Consider the following 14,580-nt stretch of genomic DNA (forward strand, 5'->3'; position numbering starts at 1 on the left):
CACCCAGGTGCCCAGTTTACTTACTTAAATATCTGTATACCCAACATGGAGCTCAAACTCACAATCCTGAGATCAAGAGTCACATGTTCTTCCAACTGAGCTGACTTTTGAAATCTGTCTCATGCTTAGAGAAGTCTCCCCTACATTCACATTAGAAAAACACAACAACCAGGCACCCCTGAAATAATTTTAGTTCTTAATTTTCTCTAAGAATATCAAGGAGACCTTGAGAATAAGGATTTAAATTTGACAATTTAAACTCATATGTAGTTGGACAGAATATTCTGTCTAAAGAAACTGTCAGATATATTTTAAGATTTATTTATTCATTTTAGAGAGAAACATAGATGGAGAGAGAAGGAGGGAGCACGAGTTGGGGGACAGGCAGAGGGAGAGAATCGTAAGCAGCCTCCCTGATGAATGCTGAAAGAAAGAAAAGAGCCCTTTATGAGAAATAATGAGGTGTCCAGAAAAAAAAAAAAAAGTGAGTTTAAAACCCTTAATTGGGGATTAAGGAGTGATACTCACAACATGAGTGAAGTGTGAGCCTAAACCAGAGAGTAAAAACGTACCACTACCTGTAAACAAAGCTTGATCTAGGGAAGAAAAGGAAAGCAGAGAAGACTTGGAGAAGAGAGATGTCTTTTCTCCACATTTCTCTCTCTGCTCTAAGCCAAATAATTCAAGGTTCCAAAGCAAAGCAAAAACAAAACAAAGCAAAACAAATAAAGAATCCAAAGTTAGAGGGTGGTCATGGCACTGCCGTTCAGAAATCTTATACAGTATATCTTATACATTATATCCCTATATCACAAGTAGGAGATGCACTGGAAATCCAGACTCTAAAGGAGGGACATTCCATGTTATTACAAATGTGATCTTTATACCTTTCTTTAAAAAATTACTAGTTCTGCTTCAGTTTAAACAGTCTTATTCTGTTGTATCTAATTTTAAGTTTCTATTCAGTTCCAAAAAGACACAGTACTTAGACTAAAAGTCAATCTGCTACAAATTATACCTATACTTTACCATAACAGGACAAAGTTGAAGGAATAACAAAAGATGACATTAAGCAAGCTCATTCTTAACATTTATATCTTCCCAAGAGTAATATAAAAAATGCTCAATTTATTTTAGCTCCTATTTGTCCCAGTCATTATTTGGTCAAATCTAATACTGTTTTTCTTCAGTCACCATGAAATGTGCCAAAAGGCTGCTGTGATTTTTCTGCATACTTCTCTTTAATATCATGTTTATTAAAGTACTCAGAAACTGGGGGCACCTAGTTGACTCAGTCAGAAGAGTATGTGACTCTTGATCTCTATATTAGGAGTTTCAGCCTCACATTGTATGCAGAGATTACTTAAAAAAATAAACATTAAAAAATTTTTTAATTAGGGGCACCTGGGTGGCTCAGTGGGTTAAAGCCTCTGCCTTCGGCTCAGGTCATGATCCCAGGGTCCCAGGATCGAGCCCAGCATCGGGCTCTCTGCTCCTCGGGGAGCCTGTTTCCTCCTCTCTCTCTGCCTGCCTCTCTGCCTGCTTGTGATCTCTGTCTGTCAAATAAATAAATAAAATCTTAAAAAAATTTTTTTTTAATTAAAAAAAAGTACTCAGAAACCAAAGTTTCTATATTTTTTTAAAAAGAATTTTATTTATTTGTCAGAGAGAGAGCACAGCAGGGGGAGTGCTAGGCAGAGAGAGAAGCAGACTCCTTGCTGAGCAGGGAGCTTGATGTGGGGCTCCATCCCAGGACCCTGGGATCATGACCTGAGCTGAAGGCAGATGCTTAACAGACTGAGCCACCCAAGAGACCCAAAATTTTCTATACTTTAAAAACCTTCCTTTTTTTAAAAAAATTTTTTCAGTGTTCCAAGATTCACTGTTTGTGCACCATACTCAGTATTCCATGCAATACGTGCCCTCCTTAAAACCCACCACCAGGATCACCCATCCCAACCCCTCCCTTGCATGTATCCCAACCCTCAATTTATTTCTGAGAGTCCAGTCTCTCATGCTTCGTCTCCCCCTCCAATTCCTTTACTTTTTCTTTCCTTCTCCTAATGTCCTCCATATTATTCCTTATGCTCCATTAGTAAGTGAAACCTTTCTGTGAGGCACTTGGGTGGATCAGTTGGTTGAACGTCTGACTCTTGGTTTTGGCTCAGGTCATGATCTTGCAGTTGCAGGACTGAGCTCTGCACTCAGTGTGGAGTCTATTCAGATTTTTCTTCCCTCTCCTTCTGCCTGTCCCCATTCGTGCACTCTCTCTCTCACTCTCTCAAACAAATAAAGAAAATGTTTAAAAAATTTTTTTCTATTTTGAATTTTACTCTGAATTTTTTTAAATATTTATTTATTTGACAGACAGAGATCACAAATAGGCAGAGAGGCAGACAGAGAGAGAGAGAGAGAGAGTGGAGGAAGCAGGCTCCCCGCTGAGCAGAGAGCCCGATGTGGGGCTTGATCCCAGGACCCTGGGATTATGACCTGAGCTGAAGGCAGAGGCTTTAATCCACTGAGCCACCCAGGTACCCCTATTTTTGAATTTTCTGCATTTAAATGGCTTTAATATAGGATAAGGTTATGTATATGGCACTCTAACAAGCTTTTAGGCACTACTTTATTTTTTTAATTTTGGGGCACTATTTTCAAAAATAACCTACACATTCTTCTAGATTATATTCTTACATGTAGGGCACCTGGGTGGCCCAATGAGTTAAGCAGCTGCCTTTGGCTCAGGCAAAGGCATGATCATGTGGCCCTGGGATCAAGCCTGAGAGGGGCCCCTGCTCAGCAGGGAGTCTGCTTCTCCTCTCCCACTACCCCACCCCCTGCTTGTGGCTCTCAAACAAATGAATAAATAAGCCTTCAAAAAATTGTTTTAAATAAATTCTTACATGTATTTAATATGCACATATATTTTTGCTAGATAAGTAACTAAAAGGAGTAACATACAAAATGAGCATATCTCAAAAGCAATATACAGAAAAAAAGAAAAGCAATACACAAAAATTAGAAAAAGTAAACTTCCTTCTTGAAACAATTTTAGTTGATAAAAGGCTTTCATTACAGTGGAATTGAAACCTGGTACAACAAATAATATGCATGTTGTACAATACAAAACAGTGATGAGTATATATATATATTAGTGAGAAAGTATGCTTATCACAGATTTTTCTGTTTTCTTGTTCTATGATAGAACAAGAAGTTGATATAAAGCTTGGTATATTTCAGTCTAATTTTGTGTCCAATTTTTATTTAATTGTCTACTAAGAAAAAAATAGCAATTTATAATTAAGTTACCCCTAGATGAAAGTGAATATGTAAATAAGCACATGCAGAATACCCAAATCAGTTAAGATCAAAGATTCATAATCTGATGAATTTATCTCCCACATTTATAATGTAATTAGTAATAGGTTAAGTTTTCCTTAATAACCAGCTGATTATCTAAGACCTTAAATACAGTGCTGAGCCCTACAATCATCCATTGAAAACTTTCAACTAAGAATTTTTGAAATATGAAATGTGAACATTTTCGTTAGGAAATACAAAACATAATATATCTTAAGAGTTCAAATTTCATATAATGTCATAGTTTGGGGGTAATTTTATACAGCTTTGTATAGAGATCTAGACTTTTAAAGAAATGAAAATAAGAAAACCAGAAATAAATTACCTGCTGCTTCCAGCAATGCTTCTAATCGTGCCTGTGTCTCTGGATCCACAGTACGTAAGTCTGCTCCTTCTGCAGTGCTCGATAAGAATATCTCTGATGTTGTTTTAAGTACTGGGTTATCCAGATCTTCTTGGTCCAAAATAAATGATTCAACCTGTTTATGAATTAAAAATGTAATAGCCATGAAACTGATCTCAATATTGGTAGAATAACAGCAATTTAAGATAATATGATTTCTGATTTGGAATATAAGTATAAGCAGATAAATTACTATAGAAATATGGGGTTGTGGGAAGGGTCTTTAAAGGAGCCTCATATCTTCAGACATGACTACAGTGTAACTCAGAGACAGCAGATTGCAGTTTCCTGAAGAACACTGTACCTTCTGTGCCTAGCATGGAGCTTGAAAAGCAGTTTTTGTTTTTTTCTTTTTAATGAAACAAGTACAAGAACATAGTCCCTGGAAAGATCTAAATAGGACTAAATACTGGGGCACCTGGGTGGCTCAGTGCATTAAGCATCTGCCTTCAGCTCGGGTCATGATCTCAGGGTCCTGGGATTGAGCCCCGCATCGGGCTCTCTGCTTGTCAGGGAGCCTTCTTTCCCCTCTCCCTCTGCCTGCTTCTCTGCCTACTTGTGATCTATCTCTCTGTCAAATAAATAAATAAACTCTTAAAAAAATAATAAATAGGACTAAATACTAAAAAGACTAGATAGCATGGATATGTCAGCAAGGCTCCATTTTTCCTCTTTTAATCAATTTACTAAATTCTGATTCTTAAAAGAAAATAAGATTTAATACACTGCAAATATCTGGAAACCTATAGATAAGAAAGCTCCATGAAGTTAAGAAACACACCTGTTTGTTCACTGCTTTGTCTTCTGGGCCCAAGAATACCTCATATACAGGAGGTATTGAATTCACATTTGTTGAAATGAATAAATAGTATAAGCAAAAGCAACTTATGAAAATAAACATGTAACCCTCTAATTTCAAATCAATTTAATTCTAAAAAATTTTTTTAAAGATTTTATTTATTTGACAGACAAGAGATCACAAGTAGGCAGAGAGGCAGGCAGAGAGAAAGGAGGAAGCAGGCTCCCTGCTGCACAGAGAGCCCGATGTGGGGCTCAATCCCAGGACTCTGAGATCATGACCTGAGCCACTCCACTGAGCCACCCAGGTGCCCCAAATCAATTTAATTCTAAAATGAGTTTTCTTTTTTTTTTTTAATTTAAAATGAGTTTTCTTAACAAAATGTACAATTTTTCAGGGAAGCAATTTGGAAATGTGTTTCAAAATGCTTTAAAAGGCTCATGCCCTTTGATTCAGTAATTCCATTTTAAGGAATCTATCCTAGAGCTACCCTATGACCCAGCTATCGCACTACTGGGTATTCCCCCTAAAGATACAAATGGAGTGATCCAAAGGGGCACGTGCAACCCAATGTTGATAGCAGCAATGTCCACAATAACCAAACTATGGAAAGAACCTAGATATCCATCAACAGATGAATGGATAAAGAAGATGTGGTATATATATACAATGGAATACTATGCAGCCATCCAAAAAAAAGCCGAAATCTTGCCATTTGCAACGACGAGGATAGAACTAGAGGGTATTATGCTAAGAGAAATAACTCAGTCAGAGAAAGAATTATTATATGATCTCTCTGATATGAAGATCTGAGAGGAAGGGCGGGGGGTCATGGGGGAAGGGAAGGAAAAAATGAAACAAGATGTGATTCGGAAGGCGACAAACCATAAGATACTCTTAATCTTAGGAAACAAACGGAGGGTTGCTGGGGGGTGAGAAAGGGAGGGATAGGGTGGCTGGGTTATGGACACTGGGGAAGGTATGTGCTATGGTGAGTGCTGTGAATTGTGTAAGACGGATGATTCACAGACCTGTACCCCTAAAGCAAATAATAAATTATATATTAATAAAACAATAAATAAAATTGTAAAAAGGTATCTGAAAGCAAGACAAAAATATGCAAGGATGGTCACTGCACATTAATTCAAATTCCAAAAATGAGAGGGGGAAAAAACTACAATTGGTAATTTGGTAAATACATTCGCAGGATGGACTACCATGTCATTAAAAACAATGTTTCTGGGCACCTGGGTGGCTCAGTGGGTTAAGCCGCTGCCTTCGGCTCAGGTCATGATCCCAGGGTCCTGGGGTTGAGCCCCATATCGGGCTTTCAGCTTGGTGGGGCACCTGCTTCCCCCTCTCTGCCTGCCTCTCTGCCTACTTGTGATCTCTCTCTGTCAAATAAATAAATAAAATTTAAAAAAAAATTTTTTTTAAATGTTTCTGAAGCAAATTTGGTGACATGAGAAAGTATTCGTAAAGTGAAATGAAAATCACAAGATTCAAAATAGTATGATCTTTATTTTGCTAAAAGTATATATATGTATATATACATATATATATGTAACATGAACATGACTATTATGTATATAATCCTGAGTATATATTTATGTACCCAGAGAGGTCTACAATATGTAAACAAATAGATTTACATTTGAATATAAAAGTACATTTATATTTGGAGACAGATAGAAAAAAAGGAACAGAAAGGTTAAGTACTTCTCCAAGGCCACACAGCTAATAAATGACACACTGTTTTCAAACCCCACCACAAAGCTACAGTCTATGCTCTTAACTACTAGGCAATGCTACTTCAGAGGGCCACAGTATTTGGACTACATTACTTGGCATATCTGGTTAGTTTGTCATCAGTTTCATAATGGCCACCAAATAAACATCCTAAGAAAGACAGTAAAGTTAAAATGATTAGGATACATTTTATTACCTAGTGAAGTACTAAAATTTTACAAAATAAAGCTTTAACTTCACAACTGATAATAACACTGAAACACGTTACTATGCTGCTATACAGTTTCTTTAATATGTAATTACAGACAAAGATGCCATTCTAGACCCATTTCAAGATAAATGTATCCTATCCGTCATTAAATGATATGAAAATATAACTGCTTGTACAATAAAAATCTCACAGGCCCAAGAAATTATTAGGTGTTTGCAAATAAGTATACCTGCCAGTTTTAAGGACAGATAAAACCATCATGCCAAATTCTGGAATTTTTTTATTACAGACGGTATAGCAAAGTTAACATTTCTGGGACACCTGGGTGTCTTGGTCAGTTAAGCATCTTGCCTTGGGCTCAGGTCATGATCCCAGGGTCCTGGGTTGAGTCCCACACTGGACTCCCTGCTCAGCGGGAAGCCTGCTTCTCCCTCACCCTTTCGCTCTCCATGTTTGTTCTCTCTTGCTCTCTCTGACAAATAAATAAATAAAATCTTTAGAAGATTTTAAAGAAAGAGAGAGAGCGAACAAGCACATGCATGAGCAAAGTGAAGGGCAGAGGAAGAAAGAGACTCCCTCTGTGGGGGTCGGGGTGAATCCTAGGACGCCGGGATTATGACTCCAGCTGTAGGCAGCCACTTAATCAAGTGAGCCCACCCAGGTGCACCCCCCACCTTTTTAAAAGACTTTGTTTATTTATTTATTTATTTGAGACAGAGAGAGAATAAACAAAATCTTCAGAAAAAAAAAAGTTAACATTTCTATTTTATAAAAAGCATTCATTTAATGTGGTATTAAACATATTTTGGAGACAAATACAGATTTGCACTGTGTTAACGCTTTAAAAATCCAAGTTAAGAATTCTCTATTCTTACTCACTTTCCGAATATTTACTTAAGTCCTCATTTTTTTTTAAAGATTTTATTTATTTATTTGAAAGAGAGAACACTACAGATAGAGAGAGGGCGTGTATACCCGAGTAGGGGGGCAAGTAGGGGGAAGGGGCAGACAGCGAGGGAGAAATAAATTCCCTGCTGAGCAGGGAGCCTGATGCGGGGCTCGATTCCGGGACCCTGGGATCCTTACCTGAGCCCATGGCAGAGGCTTAATCTACTGAGCCACCCAGGCACCCTGAAGTCCTGTTTTATATGAAGCACCTCAACAGTATGAAAATGTGGCAGAAGATGTAAGTCAAAGGTAACATGGCTATCACAAAAGGCTTCAAAGAGAAAAAAAAAGTACACTAATAGCAGTAATATTAGTGTCATATATTCCCAAGCAGCACCTTCCCAAGTGTTTGGGAAGAATCAAGTTTGGAAAAAAAACACAAAATATAGGTATGTCCCTTCCAGGGGCTTGTAACTTCTCTCTAAAATTTAAAATTCATAAGACAGTTTATCCAGTTTAATTCTCCTACATCTTAAAACACATATAAATTCAAGTTTCAGTAAGGCAACATGACATAATGGAAAGAATAACTGAACTAGGGCGCCTGGGTGGCTCAGTGGGTTAAGTCGCTGCCTTCCGCTCGGGTCATAATCTCAGGGTCCTAGGATCGAGGCCCGCATCGGGCTCTCTGCTCAGCAGGGAGCCTGCTTCCTCCTCTCTCTCTCTGCCTGCCTCTATGCCTACTTGTGATCTCTCTCTGTCAAATAAATAAATAAAATCTAAAAAAAAAAAAAAAAAAAAAAAGAACTACAGCTCAGGAGAATTAGGCTGAAGCGTCAGTTTCACCAGGCACTATGTGTGACATTAAGCATGTCACTTTCTCCCTTTCTGATGTTCCATTTCTTCCTTAATAAATAAAGAAAATATCTGTCCCACCTATCTTACAGTGCTATGATGATGAAATAAGGTAAAATAATTTGAAAATAATAAAACACTATATGAATGTAAATCTTGAATACTGTATATTGTAAATATGAATATTAATGTAATTCTTAGAATATTAGAATATTAATTCTGTGTAATTACAACTCTTTTGTCCTGTCCCTCATCACAGTGTTTTATCTTCTGTGCCCTTCAAACTGAAATAATAATATTTACTGAGAATCTCACATGATACATTTTCATCAGAATTCACTTAAATTCTTTTTAAAAATTTTTTTTCCAGTTTCATTAAGATATAACTGACATACAACATTACATGAGTTTAAGGTGTACTAACATAATGATTTTGTATATGTATGCACTGTGAAATAGCCACCACAGAAAGTTTAATTAAAATCCACCACTTCATAGTTATATATATTTTTTCTTGTCATGATCACTTCAATTTTTAAGTGTAGTTTTAGGCATTTTATATTTAAGTTCTGACCCAAAAGATCAAATTGTAAGAGCACCTGGCTGCCTCAGTCAGAGGAATGTGCAACTCTTGATCTCAGGGTCATGAGTTTAAGCTCCACGTGGGAAGCAGAGATTACTTAAATAAATAAAACTTAAAAATAAATAAATGAATAATAAAAGGATCAAATTTTAAATAACTACAACACTTGTGGGAAAATCTCAAGTTTCCTAGAATGAGTTGTAATTATATATAACTATACACACAGATGATCTGAATATGATTAGATATGCCAAAAAGCATGTAACTCTAATAAATCCTTTGTCCTACCCTCTCTAAAATTTTAAAAGCCTGCCTCGATGTGGAATCAATAAAAGGGCAAAATATCCGGTTAGTCTATTACCCTGGGAACATTTGGCAGTTCATAATATCCTATGGCAGTTCATAAATATCTTACCTGGTAAACCTGTTAGAAGACATATTTTTATAATTCAGATTGCAATAGCATTACCTTAACCAGCCAACATGGAAACCATTTACAGGAACATGGAAATACTAAAATTAGACCAATTCTGTACATGTAACATAAAAGTCTTGGTGATAGAGTCCAAAAAAAAAAAAAATCTGGAAAATGTGTAAGTCCAAAATAATGTTGTATCTAATTAAATTAGTCTTTACCATATAAATGAATACAGTAGCCCAGAAGTATCTTACATAAAGCTAAAGGATCACAGAAATGTCCTTACTGCCCAATGATAATTATATAACTCTCGATCAAGCAGCTACACTGAGCAGCAAACACAAAACATTCACCAATATTGGTACTGTTTTTCCCAATGACAAGAAAGTTTATCTTAAGTCTTAAAGATTGCAGATTTTTTTTCCTATATTAGGTACAAAAACAAAAGGTGGAAGAAAAAAGATAAGAGGGAATCTGGCCCCCCCAAAATACTCTTCTTTTATAGGTAATCTTTTCTTAATGCTATAGGCAAAGCACTTTATGTCTTCCATCTCAAAAGTCTTTCCTCACCCGTCCTTCTTTAAAGACAGGAGTAGGGGCACCTGGATGGCTCAGTGGGTTGAGCCTCTGCTTTTGGCTTGGGTCATGCATGATCTCAGGGTCCTGGGATGGAGCATCTATCTCTCTGCTCAGCAGGGTGCCTGCTTCAACACGGCGCCCTCCCACCGCCCTGCCTCTCTGCCCACTTCTGACCTGTCAAATAAATAAATAAAATCTTTTTTTTTTTTAAAGATTTTATTTATTTATCAGAGAGAGAGAGGGGGAGAGAGCGAGCACAGGCAGACAGAATGGCAGGCAGAGGCAGAGGGAGAAGCAGGCTCCCTGCAGAGCAAGGAGCCCGATGTGGGACTCGATCCCAGGACGCCGGGATCATGACCTGAGCCGAAGGCAGCTGCTTAACCAACTGAGCCACCCAGGCATCCCATAAATAAAATCTTAAAAAAAAAAAAAAGACATGCGTATATGATAATTGTTTTTCTCTGACTTATTTTGTATCTCACTGATATGAGGAATTTGAGAAACAAGACAGAGGATCATAGGGGAAGGGAGGGAAAAATGAAAGGAGGAAACCAGAGAGGGAGACAAACCATAAGAAACTCTTAACCTTAGGCAACAAACAGGGTTGCACAGTGGAGGGGGTTGGGAGGGATGAGGTGGCTGGGCGATGGACACAGGGGCGGGTATGTGCTATAGTGAGTGATGTGACTTGTGTAAGACTGATGAGTCAGACCTGTAACCCTGGAACAAATAATACATTATATGTTTTATTTTTTTTAAGATCTTATTTATTTATTTGACAGAGAGAGAGAGAGAGAGAGACAGTGAGAGAGGGAACAGGGAGCCAGATACAGGGGAGCCAGATGCAGAGCTAGATCCATCCAGACCTGAGCTGAAAGCAGACACCCAACCGACTGAGCCACCTAGGCGCCATAATACATTATATGTTAATAAAAAAAAAAAATAAATAAGTATAGTAGCTTCAACTAGAATTTAAACAAAGTAGGGGCAGGGTGGAAAAGGGGAACAAGCATTTTCTCCTATTTTTTATCCCATTTGACATTTCAAGAAATGAACAACTGAATGACAACAGTTACTAGAAAGACTAACCACACACTCAACTACTGCCATCTTAAAAAACAAAGTCAGATACCTGGCCAAAATCTAGTTAGAAAAATCATTTATTAACTAAGCTATGCTTTGGCCAAAACTTAATTTCACTAAAAAACAACAACAAAACCCCATGCAATTTCTATCAAGTGTAAGTTATAAGCAGTGTTATAATTAAAACATTAACAATATTAATATGGTTTTAAGTCTTAAAAAAGTAAAACAATAATACCTCACCTATATATTTGTCCAATAACCAACTGCTACTTTCTATAAGGTATATTTCTAAAAATAGCAATTGTTAGTAAGTTAGTAAAAAAGGAACATTTGAGCATAAAACATGTATATTATATATATTTGCTTATATATTCTCCAGTCATTTGGTCATCTCATGCAACAAGCAAATAAACTACCAAGCTCTCAAATATAAGTTGAAAATATATTTATACAGAACATTTATGCAGAACACCTAACAATGAATTATGAAACTTTTATTTTAAACATGTTAAATAAATTTGTATTTTGAGCTGAGGACTAAAATATTAGTAGCCACAAATTTTGTGTCTGCCAAACTTTAAGAATAATCATCACTCCCATGAATTCCAACTGGACCAATGAGAAGGGTAAATGTTTTATACTACCTCCTCTCACAAACTTTCAAAAATAAAGCTCCCATGGGGTGCCTGGGTGGCTCAGTGGATTAAGCCTCTGCCTTCGGCTGAGGTAGTGATCCCTGGGTCCTGGGATAGAGCCCCGCATCGCGCTCTCTGCTCAGCAGGGAGCCTGCGTTTCCCTCCCTCTCTGCCTGCCTCTCTGCCTACTTGTGATCTCTGTCAAATAAATAAATAAAATCTTTGGAAAAAAAATAATAAAGCTCCCTTAAAAGACTCAGATTTGAGAAGCGCCTGGCTGGCTCAGTCAGAGGAGTGTGTAGCTCTTGATCTTCGAGTTGTGAGTTCAGGTTTCACATTGGGTGTAGAGATTACTAAAAAATAAATACATTTATTAAAGAAGTCTCTTGAAAAGAAAAAGAGATTCAGATTTCATAATTTAAAATGGAAATCTACATAAAACATTGTAAACATCAGAAACATTTTAAAAAATTTATTTGCTGTATCTCTTCTCTTTTGACAGCTTATATTTGGATAGACCAGTATGTCTTACTTTTACCCACTCAAAGTAAGCCCTCTACTTTAAGTCAGAATCAGCATTTATACCATTTTAGAATGTAGGTGGTTTATGATCGAGCTCTACTTGGAAGAGCAAAAATTATGGATCAGTGTTCCAAAAGATAATTACTGAAGGACAGAGCAATTCTTTTTTGCAAAAAACACAGTATTCAAAAGTTTTGACAGTAGTATCACCACAAATATGCCCCAAGATGCACTCAAAGGGAGAAAGTAATATAGTTGCAATTTAGGACCAAATAATGATAAATTTAGGAATGAGTTTTGCTGATACCATAAGACCCAATAAAATCAGCAAAAACATCTTGGAATACTGGAATGAAAAGGCTATATTTCTTAACATAAAACTTTTCAAGTTTCTTTCTACAAGGAAAGTTGTATTTCTAATTTCAGACCCACAATCCTCTTCTCAAAAAACAGTAATGGTACCTTGGGTTTCCTGAAGTTGATTAATTTCATACAGTTCAAGAGAGAGCCAGTGTGCTTTTCCTAATGCTAAGTTAAAGCTAGAGAAAATTAACTTCACTTTGCTCAATTACAGAAACACAATTTCTAATGTATAGTTTTAATACAGACTCTATTTTTTTATTTAAAAAATTTTTTCTTTTAAGATTTTATTTATTTGACAGACAGAGATCACAAGTAGGCAGAGAGAAAGAGGGGGAAGCAGGCTCTCTGCTGAGCAAAGAGCCCAATGCGGGGCTCGATCCCAGGACCCCGGGATTATGACCTGAGCCAAAGGCAGAGGCTTTAACCCACTGAGCCACCCAGGCGCCCCCAGAATCTATTTTTTTTTTATTATTCTAATTAAAGATGGGGAAAAGGAAGGTCTTCTTAAAAGCAATTGCTACTTGGGGGGCCTGGCTGGCTGAGTTGGTAGAGCATGTGACTCTTAATCTCAGGGTCATGAGTTCAAGTCCCACCTTGGGCAAAGAGTTTGCTTAACAAAATGATAAAAAAAAAAATTAAAAACTGTGCTGTTTATTTTCTTTTTTTTTTTAAGTTTTTATTTTCTTATTTATTTGACAGACAGAGATCACAAGTAGGCAGAGAGGCAGGCAGAGAGAGAGGAAGGGAAGCAGGCTCCCCACTGAGCAGAGAGCCCAATGCGAGGCTCAATCCCAGGACCCTGGGATCATGACCTGAGCTGAAGACAGAGCCTTTAACCCACTGAGCCACCCAGGCATCCCAAAAACTGTACTATTTAAAAAAAAAAAAAAAAAAAAAGCTACCATGAATTAAGAGCATTAAAAAAACAGGCTACCATTAACAAAATGCCTCACATTTACCAGCATTTTCTATATTATTCCAATCAATCATCTTTTTAAAAATATTTATTTATTTATTTTAGAGAGAGCAGGGGAGAGGGAGAGAGAGAGGATAATTTTTTTCCCTAAAAGATTATTTATTTATTTATTTATTTATTTGACAGAAACACAGTGAGAGAGGGAGCAGAAGCAGGGGGAGTGGGAGAGGGAGAAGCAGGCTTCCCTGCCAAGCAGGGAGCCTGATGCGGGGTTTGATCCTAAGACCCTGGGATCATGACATGAGCCCAAGGTAGTCAGTTAATGACTGAGACACCCAGATGCCCCGAGAGAGAGAATCTTAAGCGCAGAGCCCAACTTGGGGCTCAATCTCACAACCCAGAGATCATGACCTGAGCAGAAACCAAGAGTTGGAAGAGTAACTGACTGAGCCACCCAGGTGCCCCCCAATTCAGTCATCTTAACTACTTGATGAAGTATATTAGATGACTTTAATTTTAAGTAACTGAAACTCACGAAAGTTATGGGACTTGCCCAATATCGCATAATCATACAGGATCTGAAGCCATATATTTTGGACGCCAAAGCTCATACTCTTTTTACCACACCAAACTATATTAAGTGAATCTTCTCAACAATGGAGAATTACTAAAATATTAACCAACAAAGTAAGCAAAAAAACTACAAGTATGGTAATGCTTCAGTTTAAAAACAGTAACAATGTCAGGAAAAACCTTTTTATTTTTTTATTTATTTATTTTTTAAAAGGATTTTATTTATTTATTTGATAGATAGAGATCACAAGTAGGCTGAGAGGCAGGCAGAGAGAGAGAGGAGGAAGCAGGCTCCCTGCTGAGCAGACAGCCCGATGTGGGGCTCGATCCCAGGACCTTGGGATCATGACCGGAGCCAAAGGCAGAGTCTTTAACCCACTGAGCCACCCCAGTGCCCCAAAACCTTTTTATTTTTTAAAAAGATTTTATTTATTTATTTGTCAGAGAGAGGGAGCACAAGCAGGAGGAGAAGCTGGCTCCCCGCTGAGAAGGAGCCTGATGTGGGACTCAATCCCAGGACTCTGTGATCATGATCTGAGTCAAAGGCAGACACTTAATCGACTGAGCACCCCAGGTGCCCCAGGAAAACACTTCTTTAGATCAAATTAAGTGCAATCAAGATTAGCAAACCCACTAACACCTC

The 14,580-nt window shown here is 37.5% G+C and overlaps 1 protein-coding gene across 13 annotated transcripts in view; it reads right to left on the reverse strand.

Moving 5' to 3' along the window:
• LOC309862060 (ankyrin repeat and KH domain-containing protein 1) overlaps positions 1-14,580 on the reverse strand; it is a gene marked incomplete at its 3' end in the record, with an annotated part of 132,054 nt that overhangs the window by 98,367 nt on the left and 19,107 nt on the right. For all 13 annotated transcript variants that reach the window (XM_082725427.1, XM_082725421.1, XM_082725420.1 and 10 more), the window contains exon 2: positions 3,683-3,836. In XM_082725427.1, the coding sequence (XP_082581553.1) occupies positions 3,683-3,836 (154 nt within the window). The remainder of the gene's footprint in view (positions 1-3,682; positions 3,837-14,580) is intronic.

This window comes from Mustela nivalis (assembly GCF_964662115.1).
Source record: "Mustela nivalis genome assembly, chromosome: 3".
NCBI classification, from domain to species: Eukaryota; Metazoa; Chordata; class Mammalia; order Carnivora; family Mustelidae; genus Mustela; species Mustela nivalis.